The 12,777-nt window shown below is 49.9% G+C and overlaps 2 protein-coding genes across 4 annotated transcripts in view; one reads left to right on the forward strand and one right to left on the reverse strand.

The window, feature by feature from the left end:
- Positions 1 to 1,155: 1,155 nt before the first annotated feature.
- LOC121592826 (transmembrane protein 134) lies at positions 1,156 to 5,105 on the reverse strand. 3 transcript variants are annotated; one of them, XM_041914648.1, is made up of 3 exons: positions 4,616 to 5,105; positions 4,042 to 4,545; positions 1,156 to 3,406 (listed from the first exon to the last, which is right to left on the reverse strand). In XM_041914648.1, exons 2-3 carry the CDS (start codon positions 4,233 to 4,235, stop codon positions 3,049 to 3,051), a joined length of 552 nt encoding a protein of 183 aa, XP_041770582.1. In that variant the 5' UTR covers positions 4,236 to 4,545; positions 4,616 to 5,105; the 3' UTR covers positions 1,156 to 3,048. The 3 variants fall into 3 exon arrangements, with proteins under 3 accessions (XP_041770582.1, XP_041770581.1, XP_041770583.1); XM_041914647.1 differs by having other exon boundaries at positions 4,042 to 4,548; XM_041914649.1 differs by having other exon boundaries at positions 1,156 to 3,364; positions 4,042 to 4,548; positions 4,616 to 5,095.
- A 232-nt stretch (positions 5,106 to 5,337) lies between these two features.
- The window catches only part of LOC121592312 (citron rho-interacting kinase), a 7,569-nt gene continuing 129 nt past the window's right edge, over positions 5,338 to 12,777 (forward strand). The window contains exons 1-5 of the mRNA XM_041913711.1: positions 5,338 to 5,839; positions 5,919 to 6,016; positions 6,104 to 8,142; positions 9,296 to 11,589; positions 11,658 to 12,777. The exon at positions 11,658 to 12,777 is cut by the window's right edge and continues 129 nt beyond it. Coding sequence (XP_041769645.1) covers positions 5,581 to 5,839; positions 5,919 to 6,016; positions 6,104 to 8,142; positions 9,296 to 11,589; positions 11,658 to 12,697 — 5,730 coding nt within the window. The 5' untranslated portion in view covers positions 5,338 to 5,580 and the 3' untranslated portion in view covers positions 12,698 to 12,777. The remainder of the gene's footprint in view (positions 5,840 to 5,918; positions 6,017 to 6,103; positions 8,143 to 9,295; positions 11,590 to 11,657) is intronic.

The following is a 12,777-nucleotide window of genomic DNA, read 5'->3' on the forward strand; positions in this document are numbered from 1 at the left end:
ATAATAATAATAGTCATTTAAATACACCGCGCCATGTGTGTGCTATCATGTTACAAAGCGGCCAGTCCCCAACCCCCCATCTCCACAACCGGAAGGTCAGGGAGGGTGGTTTACGTTTAAAGTGAATCTTTTCCTTTTCCTTTAACTATGCCCCTATACCAGCGCCAATGGTGCCCTCTTCTCTATCATACTGATTTTGAGGAAAGTGTCGTATAAAGGGTGTTTATGCATTTAATGTAATATGTAATTCGCATCTAATTCGCGCTACTTGCTTTGAGTATTCTCGCTGTAACCATTTGCAACCTTTTTTCCTCTCTCTTTTCTCTCGTCTCCTTCGCTGCTCTCGATTTCCTATTTATTTTGCAATGGAAATGAATGAACTTTTATATTTTTGATTTCGGTTTTTCGTGCATGTAAAGTGTACGTGTAAAAATTGTCTCCTTTTCATCGGTTTGACTCTTTTCGGCTTAGTTTTTATGTTAGTGTGTGTATGTGTGATTTTTTTTAATTGCACCTAATTTATTGCATTTTCATTCTATCCAATTGTAGCTTTTGTTTCGTTTTTTTATCATCGTGTTTGTGTGGGTGTGCCAATACGGGAACAGTTTAGTTAAAGCTCTTTTTTATACGGTGTTTTAAGATGTTATTTTGTTTCCAATAAATCCCATGCTTTACTTTACTTTACACCCTTTCCTGCAAGCTTATTGCTGCACTTGGTTGCTGTACGTTTTTAAATAAAATGTTCGAACAGTTGTATGTCTGTAGCCGTTACCTTAACGCAAAGTAGCAAAAATTACGTATTTCGTGCAGTGGGATAGATTACAAAGGAAACGTAAATATTGTTTGATTATAAGTGTATATATATAAATACAAAGGTCTTCGCGCGTATTAGTGGAGAATGTGAGCAAAAAACACAGGGAAACATTAACTGTTTTGTTGTAGCTAGTTAGTTAATCGTACTAATCCAAGCGTCGTCCTACAACACCATCATCAGTTCTCTTGTTTTCCCACTTTCCGACTGCCGTTTTTCTTTTCGTATCGTATTTCATCATTCACCTTCCGCTCAGAGTTTTATCACAAATAGTAATGTTGTTGACGGTTACAGGAATTAACAAAACCATCGTCACCCGATGCCTTCCCGGTGGTCGATTTTTGTTTTTACCCATTTCAGTTCCAATCCAGAACCAAAAGGTAAACCAATACGCCTTAGATAAAGCACGGTGGCCCCCGATTTGCCATTGTTTTTGTTTGTTTGTTTTTCCCCCGGCAGCAATGAAAGCGTTATCGAGCGTAAGCGACTACCTTCCATCTTGCACTTTGCTTTTTTCGTTTGGTGGTTGCCCATAAATTGCAATTAAATTTGCAGTAAATCGGTGTGTTAGTAAAGTAAACGATTTACAGCTATCTATCAAATTTGTGGATTACAGCATCTAGGCCTGTTTGCTTTTTTGTTTAAAGAGAGCTCGTATTGTATTCTTCTCGACTTTACATGCCTAATATAGGGATGGGTAATGGTGGTGTAGTGCAAAAATATGCCAGTTTGATTGTTTTGATACAAAAATTTGGTTCCGAATAGAGTTGTGGGGGGGGGGGGAATTCATCCCGTTTCCGGTTTACAGCGCATCTACTATAAATATAAATATGTGTATGTGTGTATTGAGCCCCAAAACCTCGCAATACTAAAGATAAGACCTCATTACAACCACCCATCCTTTCTCTTTTACACAGCATATATGTATATAAGCACTTCAGCTGCATCAACGCCCTAGTCATCGATTAGCAAGCGAACTACTAAAGGGATAGTAGTAGTAGTAGCAATAATAATTATTATAATGATGCTAGCGTTAACAAGTCTTTCTGACCTCCTCAGCATTGTTTGCTTATTTTTCGCATTCGCATTTGATTTCACCACAGAGTTTTGGACAATTCCGATACCTCTTCCGTTCTCCTAATTCCTACCTATTTGCTCGCGCCGCCTTGTTTTGCATCGGAAATTGTATGATGCTGTAAATGTCTGCTAATATTTAAATCACGTCGTATGTAGCATGTTTGTTTTTCAAATGTTTGTGTAGTGCAATATAGACACGTTTAGCTGTAGTGTAAACAAAACCGTTCCTCCTGTAACCATGGTAAAGCTCGCGCTGCAAATCTATTAAACCTTTGAGATGCATTGGTCAATATTGTTTTCCCTTCTCAGCCTACTTATATTTCTCCCGGGAGAAATAGCAATAAAAAAAAAGTATAATACAATGGCACGCAAAGAAATGGACCGAGCGCGTTGCAGGATGACTTCGAAACAGGTGCTTTCACGCGCACAGTGCGGTGAATCGCCCCGTTTTTGTGAAAGAGTACTTTTTTTTATAATAAGCTTAGGCGCCGTTTCGGTTGAACCTTCTAACTGTGTGGTCGGTTTTGTTGTTTTACTGTCGCTTGATTTTATACAATCAAAAATAATGTATCCCTTCCTAGTTCGGTAGTGTGCATACAAAATATGGGACCTTTTTGTTGTTGTTGTTGTGGAGGGGGTGCGCGAGTGTACGCTGGAAGACGCTAGCAACGGACGGGATGGTGTTGTTGTGTGTGCAATATGCTCGCCCTGTGAGCGTGGTGCTGTGAGCCACTCATGAATTCACAACAACAGTACATCTATGCGGGGCCTATCATCATCATCATTCGCCATTCTTCACATTATGCTTTGGGAAAGAAACACGTGATGATTCTTTTACAGGTTATCTCTCACTACTAGCCTACTAGATCCTTTCTCGGCGTACGAAAACAAGATAGCGTAGCGTAGAAAAAGGTAAACCGCGAACAAACCGCTTGTTCTCAAGTCTTTTGCCCGTTGTTATCGTAAGTAATTCTATAAAACTGCCGCAAAACCTAAGCTAAATGGCGTGGCCCTGCCCCTGCCGCCGTTGACCCTGGCCTTCCCCCGAAACCCCGAACGCACAGTCGAAAATTCGGCCTCACCTCTTACTGCCGGCGTACTTCCTTCCCGCGCTGGTGTTCCATTTTACACACACACACACACACACGTACACACACTTATTACGTGAAAAGCGGTAGGTGGTAGAAGTCGAATCCTCGGTAGCCGCGGGCCGCCAGCCAGATGTACACGACGTGGTACGCGCCGGGGACGAAGCAGATGAAGCCGGCGACGAAAAACACGGCCGCCTGCGATCCGTTGTGTGGTTCGACCAGCGCGTACGCACCCATCACGATCAGTCCGATGCCGATGATCAGCAGGGCGAATGCGGCCAGCACCGTGCGCCAGTTTTCCCGCACCTTCGGGTGCCGCCAGCAGTAGGTGTACGATTCGCTCGCCGACAGGTGCCCGTACTCCTGTATCAGCGAATCACTATCCCTGGAGGTGGTATCATCGGTGTACTTTAGATGAGCTCGATTACTACATACACACCAGCGCACAAACACACACACGCACACAGAAACGCGTCCGACCCAGCACAGGTGTGGGGGTGGGGAGGCCGCAATGGTGGGTTGCAGGTTCCAGCGCAGCAGCGGTTTGCATGTTTTGTTTTGTAGTTTGATGCATGAGTGTGTGTGTGTGTGTATGTATGTGGAGTGGGGGCAGTGCGTATGCGTACAGGTGTGCGTTGTGTGTATGTGTGTATGCGTGTTTATGTTGGCATTACAGTTACGGGGTTTAGCAGCAGCGATCCAGCGATGCCGGCACGGGCAGATAGGACAGAACACAACCAACCAACCAACCAACACCCACAGGAAGTCCACGGGAATTGGACGAAGCAACAAGGAGCGCAACAACATTTGCATGAAGGTGTAAAGAGAAGGTAATAAAGAAAGAGGAAGAGAACGAGAAGGAGAGAAAAGAGATACCAGAATGCTAATATACCCATAGTACAGTCTACACAATTATCGATTGTAGTGTGTTTCTTCCTCTTTGCTACTCTCTGTTACTACCACCACCGCTACCAATACTAACACTACTGCCCATGTACACCCTTGGAAAGACACCCGGAAGCGGAAGCGTTAGCATCTGCTACTACATCGACCCCAACTTACCTTTGATCGTGTATTCTAATCGACACATCGTCCGGGGAGCGCGCCTTCGCCCGCATCGGTGTACTGATGACGGTCGAGCCGTACACCTTAATTACCTCGTCCGTTTCCTCCTCGAACGCGTCGTGTATGGAGAACCGCTTGGCCGAATCCTTGCCGTGGTGGCCACGATTGCCGCTACCGTTCTGCTGGCTCATCTTGGCTTTGTTCTTTCTGCGAAGCCGTGGACTGCAGCTGCTAGTCGATTGTTATGATTCCGCTGACTAGATGATCCGGGACCGTTCTACGCTTTCTTTGTCGCTATGCTTCTACTGCTGGAGAGCATACTTAGATGAACTGATGCTGTTTGATGGGGCTGTTTGATTTCACTGCAGCCGACCAAATAGGCAGGTCCCCGCGGGACGGAGTTTCCGTCCGATCAGTTGTCGCTGCGCTGTTATTCCGTTGTAACGAAGCAAGGCGTTACACCGCTAGAACAACAATCGACGGACTCTCCGATTTTCACACCTGCTGTAGTGGGACAGAGGAAACGCTGTACGCTAAACGGAGCGGCAGATGAAGAGACTCATTAACATACATTACGCTTGTCGAAGGCGAGACGGCGACGATGACGCTGGAGTTGTGTTGTGTTTCTGATGGCGCAGCAGCTGCTCAACAAGGACGGACTGGAGGCAAGCCAGTTCCGTGCCGCATTTTGTGCGTTCTTCCGGTCGTTCTGCAGCGGTCGGATGTTCTTTCAATCGCACCTACGGCACCGACGGCTGATGGCGGAGCGGGTTACACTTTGTTTAGAACTTATAAAGGACTGCGCCGTCCGAAAACATGGCCGACAGGAGTGTGCGGGAACAAGCAGGAAACCCATATATAGACGGCCCGTTTTCGCCTACGTGCAACGCAGGGCAGGTGTGTGTGCGTGTGTGCGGTAGGCGAGCAAGGTAAACTATTAGCGCGAGGAAGATAGCAACACCAACAACAACAATATGTACCTCCTGCTTATTGTCCGTTGACGTTTGACTGCGGTCGATGGTTGTCAGTTTCAGTTGATCGATTATTTGCTTTCAAACTCGCACAAAGGGTTTTAAAGGCTTTTGGTTAAGTTTGAAGTCAGAAATATAATAGAAAAGAGTGTAAATAAAATAATGATTAAAAATTTAATGTGTTTAATTATTGGAGACACGTGTAGGCTTTGAATGAAAAAAATAATTGAACATCGATTCCAGCTGTGACAGCGTGTTTGACAGTTGATGAAAAAGGCGCGCTCTCGCTCTCTGGCAGCACTGCCCAGCAAAGCCAACGGTTTTTCGGAGTCTGAAAAACCGAAGCGACACAACCGGTAAACATCAGCGCGTCGTGAGTGCGTGTGCTGCTGTGCAAGGATAAAGTTTTCTACGCGCTAATTATCCGCGCCAGCTGTAAAATGTGTGAATAGTTGTAAGCCGAGCTGAAGACTCGCTCGACAAAGTTTAACGGGGTATACTTTAGCTTTTTTGGGGTATATTTTCACACTTGCTAACTGGGTGATAGGGACAAGATCGTTTCAAGATGTCCAAGTTTGAGAAGGAACCAAAAACGATAGCCGTGCGAACGGCGCGTCTCAATGATTTGATTCTGGGTCGCTCGAATGGTGGAACGGGGGCGGACGCCTCGTCCCACGAAAGGAAGGATGCAGCGGATAGTGCCCTTCTGGATGTTGCGCTCAGTCGGGAAGGGCTGCTCGATTCGTTGCTTGTGCTGTACGACGAATGTAGCAAAGATGCAATCAAGAAAAAGGACAAGAACATCGCTGACTTTGTCACGAAATGTAAGTAAAGTGAACGTGCGCAGTACGAACGTTTTATTAACGCTTTTATTGCTATTTTCGTTGTTTCATCACGCTGCAGATCGTCCAATCATACAGGAAACGCGAGAGAGGCGAGTGAATGTACATGATTTCGATGTAAAATGTCTCATCGGCAAAGGTTACTTTGGGGAAGTTCATGTAAGTTGAGGGAAAATGCAGCCCTTTGATGACTCCCCTTAGCTAATCTTAGTAACCTTCCTTTTGTTCGTTCATTCCTTCCATTAGCTTGTGGCCGAACGACACACAAAGCAGCTGTACGCGATGAAGAAGATGATGAAGGAGGCTGTCTCGTCGATACAGGTACGAACCGAGCGGGACATAATGGCTACGCGTCGCTCCGACTGGATTACGCCGCTTCAGTACGCGTTCCAGGACGCGCACAGTCTGTATCTGGTGATGGAGTTTCTACCCGGGGGCGATTTGCTGAGCCTAATGATACGCGTCGGTGTGTTCGACGAAGAGCTCGCACAGTTCTACCTGGCTGAACTGACTGCCGCGCTGCACAGCCTGCACACGCTGGGGTACGTGCACCGAGACATTAAGCCGGAGAACATTTTGCTCGATCGTTTCGGGCATCTGAAGCTGGCCGATTTTGGAAACGCGACCGCCATCAACGACGATGGAAGCGTGTCGAGCCCGATGCCCGTCGGCACGCCGGACTACATTGCGCCCGAGCTGCTGCAAACCCTGTCGACCATTAGCCGCACCGTGAACAGTGCGAAACACGACGTCACCTGCGACTTCTGGTCGATGGGCATCATCGGGTACGAGTTCATAACCGAGCAAACGCCCTTCCATGGGGTGAACGTGAACGAAACCTACTCGAAGATACTGGAACATTGCGAGGGGCGTATTGGTAGGAAGCTAACCTTCCCGGCGCACGTTTCCATCTCAACGAGCTATCGGGATTTGCTCGATCGGCTGGTTACGAACGTGTCCAACCGTATCTCGTACCCGGAGATAGTGCGGCATCCGTTCTTCCGTGATCTGAACTGGGACCGTTTGCGGTACATGATTCCACCGATCATACCAACCGTCAGCAGCGATGACGATACGTCCAACTTTGACGACGTAGACAAAACGGCCAAACGTAAGGCAATGCTTGGCCGGAAGCCAACGTACAACATTGCCCGGATGAACGAATTCTCCGGACACGATCTGCCCTACCTCGGCTACAGTTACGTGTACGAGGAGCCGGATTCGACCGCGGTGTACCGCGATACGGACGAACACATGAAGGCAGCCCGGTTGGCAGCAAAGGTGAAGGAGCAGGAGCGTCGCTTGAAAGAGCACAGCGGCGAAATCCATCGGCTGCAGAAGGACGTGCTCGAGCGGGATCGTAGGATTGTCTCCATAACGGCGCACAGCAAGATACTGGACGAAACGAAAAAAGAGCTCGAGCGCATGAAGGAGCTGCTGAAGGAGAAAACGGCCGAACTGGCCGCCACCCGGACGGAGAACAAAACGTTGCGCAACGGTTTGAAGATCGAAAAGGAAGAGCGTCTCAAGAACGACGCCACGATCGCCGATGTCGTGAAGCAGACGTACAAAAAGTGGGAGAAAGCAAAGCAGGCCTCGGACCAAGCGTACGAGCGACAGCTGGCGGAAAAGAAGACGGAACTGGCCGGCGCCAACGACAAGCTGCGCGAGCTGTCCACCGAACTAATGGCGCGGCTGGACGAGTGTCAGCATCTGCAGGCGTCGGTGGAAAACTACAAAGAGCTGCTGAAAAAGTCCAAGGACAAGCTGATGGCGGACAAGGAAAATCTCGACCGCAGCCAGCAGGAGCTGATGGCAACGTACGATGCCAAGATAGCAGAGCTGAAGACGAAATGGAAGGCGGAGAAGGAACAGCGGGCGGAGCTGGAGGCGGAGGTGCGCGAGCTGCGCGACCGGCTGCAGGAGGAAGAATCGAACGTGAAGTTTGTGGCGGAGCGTGAACAGAAGCTGGTGGATAACATCAAGCGCCGGATGACGATGCAGCTGGAGGAAAACAACATGCTGCGAGAGGCGAAACAGTTTTCGGAAAAGATGAGCGAAGAGATGCAGAAGAAGAACGACCATCTGCGCAGCGAGATCAGCAAGCTGCAGGAGGAGAAGATCACGTCGGTGTCGGTGATCAGCAGCGTGGACAGCAGCCGCCGCAGCTCGCTGGTTTACGAGCAGGAGTTCCGCAGTGCCAACTCTAGCCTGCACGACATGACGACGATCATTTCGGGGCCGAGCGTGGAGGCGCAGCTGCGCAACGATCTGATCAGAGCGAGGTAAGTTGAGTTTGATTTTATTTTATGACAACAATGTTTGAGAGTAATTAACAGGGCTCTAGCTACGTTGCCTTTTTACACAGCTTTGAAGTAGTAAAGTTTAGTGGGTAATTGTTTGTTTGTTTGTTTTGTTTCTTATCTCCCCGTAGAGCAAAGTACTTTGAGGTTCCGTTGTACCGTTTGAACAATGGTGTTACTCAAGCCCATGTCTAGTGAGCAGGGGCAACTTTCTTATGGATTTAAAAGATGTCATCTATAGTTTTTTTGTTATTATTTTTTATTATTATAAAAGTGAACTGTGATATGGACTATTTTGAGTGCGAACTTTTGTAGTACAAGGGATGAAATGAATAAAATTAGTTTTGAACTTTATTTATTAGTTGCAATCTCGCTAAAATGACGTTAAAAAGCAAATGAGTTCGGGAGTGTTTGTTGGCATTTAATTACAGCATGCCATGAGGGATGATGGAAGAGATGTTAGTAGGTTTCTTTGGTTGCTTCCCGCAAATGTCGTATTGCGTGTGTCAAGAAGATTTGTTTGAAACTGGTGAACTTTTTTTTTACTCTGTTTTACTGTTATAATAGCACAGGGAATATGATATTAAGGTATTCTGGTTTTTGCCATATTATGTAGTTTTTTTTTGCGAATTTTATTTTTGTCTTAAATCAAATCCAATTTTACTATGCTTGTCTTGTCGGCATCATCATCGCAACCAACACATCTGCTTGAGTAGAATAGATAATTATGGTTAATCTGTTGCTGCGTATAATTGTGCCGATTGGGAAGTTATGGAATTGAAACAAGCAATAACCATGTATAGAAATCTCAGCCATCCATTATCCATTACCTTGTTGATCCCGTCGTTTGCGCCATCTTTGTATATGCGCGCGCGTGTGTGTGTGTGTGTACTTGCGTGTTCATGTAGGTATGCAAATTGCGCTCTTCTCTACACGTGCTTTGCCAACTGTAGGATGAAACCCGTTATGACTGCTGTTCTGAAAGCAAGGGGTCACACATAACATTTATTCTCGCACGCCGCTTGCTCGCCTGCTAATAATCTGAATATCGTCTGGATTGTTTTCTTTTTTCTTCTTTTCCCCCATTTTCTTGCTCATCTATTCTGCTTCGCCTCGTCTCGTTCCCTCCGTACAGAGAAGGTGAAAATGAGCAGCGCAAACGGGCCGAAAATCTAGAGGAGGTGGTCGACCGGCTGGAGAAGGTAATAGCGCAGCTGAAGGCAAGTGGAACAGGATTGTCCGGTGCTGAGACGCTGCTCGAGAAGCAGAAGGAATGCTTGGAAGATAAGCTGTCCGCCATCCGCGAGCAGGCCATACTGGACAAGCAGTCGGCGCGTACCGCCAACCTTTCGCTGTGGAAGCTGGAGAAGGAGCTGGACGCGCTGCGGGGCGAGAAGAGCATCCTGACCCGGCGCATCGAACAGTCGGACGATCGGGTGACACGCGTCCGGCACGAGAAGGAAGAGCTGGAGTTTAAGATGAAGCAGCAGCAGGAAACGATCGCCAACAGGGACAAACAGATCGAGGATCTGCGCGCAGACCTGTCGGTGCTGAAGGATGAGCTCAGGAAGGAGCGCGAACTGTGGAGCAGCTCGGAAAAGGACCGGCTGGCGGAGAAGACGGAACTGATCGAGTGCTTGGCCAGGGCGCAAATGCTTGAGGAAAAGCTAAAGGAAAGCCAGCAGAAGCAGCAGCAGCTGAACGATCGCGTCAAACTGCTGACGGTGGAGAACGGGCGCTACGCGAAGGAGCTGCGCGAAGCTCAGGACGAGCTGGCGGATGCCACGGAAGCGAGCGAGAGTCTCGAGCAGCGGTTGGCCGCGGTTACGAAGAACTTTAACATGCTGAAGGGTGCGTGCAGCATCACGGAAACGCAGCTGACTGAAATGGAGATGCTGCTGGAGAAGGAGTCGATGCGCAACCGGGAGTGCGGCGAGCAAATGGAGACGCTGCGCAAGCGGCTCAGCGAGAAGGACGACGACATCGAGCGCGTTAGGCAGGAGCTGCAGGCGGAACGGTCCGGCAAAACGCTGAGCGAATCGAAGACGAACCATCTGCTGGCCGAGTACGAAGAGCTGCGCAAGAAGTTCGAGGAGCTGCAGCGGCAGATGGTGGAGCAGCAGCAGGAGCTGATCGAGAAGACGAGCCACCTGTACGAGGTGCAGGAGCGCATCGAGCTGCTGAATCACGATGCGGAGAACCTGCAAAAGGTGGTCGCCAACTACGAGCAGGAGCATTACATCCTGAAGGAGGAGAACGCACGCATACTGACGGACCTGTTCCTGGCGAAGGAACACAACACCAAGCAGGGCAACGAGATGCGCGAGCAGCAGAACGTGATCGAACAGCTGACGGCCGAGCTGGAGCACGTGAAGCGGGTGCTGCAGGAGCAGAAAACGTTCTACACCGAGCGGGACATCAAGAGCGAGGCGACGCTCGCCCAGCACAAGAAACTGATCGACTACTTACAGGCGAAGGTGGAGGAGTGCAACGCGCACCGGAAGAAGAAAACTTTGGCCGGCCTGATCTTTGGCACCTCCTCCTCCTCCTCGGCGTCCTGCCAGGACAGGAAGGAAAATGTGGTGCCTAATGTTGGTGCCGCCGGCGGTGTGCCAGTAGAATCGACCACCAGCTACAAGAAGCTGCAGGACGAGCTGCAGAAGGAGCGTGCACGCACCAGCCAGCTAAAGGAACAGTTGCTGCGCGCCAAGACGGATTTGATCGTGGCGGAAAAGGGCAACACGATGCAGAAAAAGCAACGCAAGGACGATGCAAACGTCGAAACAGAGCGGCGACATGTTAGCAAGGAAGAGCGCCGACTAGCGATGGAGATGGCGACGCTATCGGAGGCAACCGAGGATCTCAGGGAGAAGCAAACGCAAGTGGCCGAACAGCACGGAGCACGTCGACGTACGACTTCGGCAGCGGGCAAACGGAACGCTACCGGTGCTGCTGGGAAAGCGCATACCTTTGACATGACGATCGTAAGCTCGTCCTCCGCCTCAAAACATCCGACCATACTGTGCGCGGGCTGCGATCGTCTTGTGCTGGCCGGCCATCCGTACTGGAAGTGTTCGGAGTGCAGTATTGCCGCGCACCAGAAGTGTCGCTCGTCGGTGACGAGTGGTTGTGGTGAGCCGACGCGTAGAAGCGGAGTCAGTGGATGCGGCGATGATGGTGAAACGAACGAATCGTTGGACGATTTTGCCGAGGAGCTCGGTCTCGGGGATGATGAGGAGACGGACGCTGAATCGGTGGGTCCGACCCAAGGAGGAGAACGCAAGAGCCCAGCATTTTCGATGACCAGTGCGGAGGAGAAGGCGGAAGAGGATCGGTACGTGGGAGATTTGCTGTTCAAAACGAAACGGCTCGAACCGAAGCTGTACGTGAACGATATCTACGAAGTGAGCGAATCGGTCGTACTTTTAGGTAAGAGCAATGGATATCTTTTAATAACAAAATTGTTTTCTAAGCCGATTCTGCATCTTATCTTGCAGGTTGTGATACGGGGCTGTACTCCTATCACATGGACACGGGTGAGGTCGTGCACATCCGCGGCATCTCGAACGTGCGCTCGTTTGCCGTGTCGCACGCGATCCCGAAAGCAATACTGATCGGTTCGGAGGGCGAATATCTCTACCAGTGCGATCTGCGCCATCTGCAGAGCCGTGCGCAAGCCTCCGCCTGTCTGCAGCCGAAGCTGGAATCGTTTGTGCTCGACCTGTCGATCGCAAACCGTACGCACAGCGAACCGTGGCACATTGTGCGCATGATGGAGGACATACCGGCGGGTGGGAAGCTGTCGGACGCGATCGCCATTGCGGCCACCTCGTCGCGCATTGTGATTCTGAAGTTCGATGGACAGGCGGGGCGGTTCAAGCCGGTCCGCGGACTCGACACAATACTGCCCGTGTCAACCGTACTGTTCACGAAGGATACGGCCATCGTTGGGTCGGACAAATTTTTCGAGATCGATCTGCGCACGTACGCGGCGGAAGAGTTCCTCGACATGTCGGACAAAACGTTGGCCGACATGCGCAACTGTGCCCCGCTGGCGGCGTTCCGCATCAACAGCCAGGAGTTTCTGCTGTGCTACCGGGAGGTGGGCATCTTCGTGGACGATTCCGGTTGGCGGTCGCGCCCCGACAATCTGAACTGGCTGCAGGACCCGGTGGAGTTTTACTACCGCGAATCGTGCCTGTTCGTTGCGCACGCCGACTGTGTGCAGGTAATGTACATCAGCAAATCGTACACGAAGGAGCTGGCCTGCCGGCAGTCGCACGCGGACGATGAGCGGCGAGCGTTCATTAGCTTGCGGGAGTCACCGCGCCTGCTGGCACCGCTCCAGTTTGCCCGCACTTCGATCTACGTGGCGTGCGAGTGTGGCCCGGATCGGGAGCAGGAAATTGTGCTGCTCGATGGGCTGAAAGCGCTGCGGACGGTAGGCTTTAGCCAGTCGCTGGAGACGCTCTCGAGTTTGGCAACGGGCGTAGGGCAGAGCCAGGATTCGCTATCGACCCTTGGGCAAGGCGTTTGATATGGAGTATTGACGACAGAGGGAGTTAGGCTAGTTGAAAGGAGGTTCACTCTCACGAGTTGGAGTTTCATTGCAACCGT

Source organism: Anopheles merus, chromosome 2L (genome assembly GCF_017562075.2).
Source record: "Anopheles merus strain MAF chromosome 2L, AmerM5.1, whole genome shotgun sequence".
Classification (NCBI taxonomy): Eukaryota; Metazoa; Arthropoda; class Insecta; order Diptera; family Culicidae; genus Anopheles; species Anopheles merus.

Bases quoted from the DNA above. Each gene is read 5' to 3' on its own strand.
- LOC121592826 (XM_041914648.1), bottom strand. From the start codon at position 4,235: ATGAGCCAGCAGAACGGTAGCGGCAATCGTGGCCACCACGGCAAGGAT. The intron at 3,407-4,041 runs GTAAGTTGGGGT...GTGTGTATGTAG, and splicing joins ATTAGAATACACGATCAAAG to TAATCGAGCTCATCTAAAGT.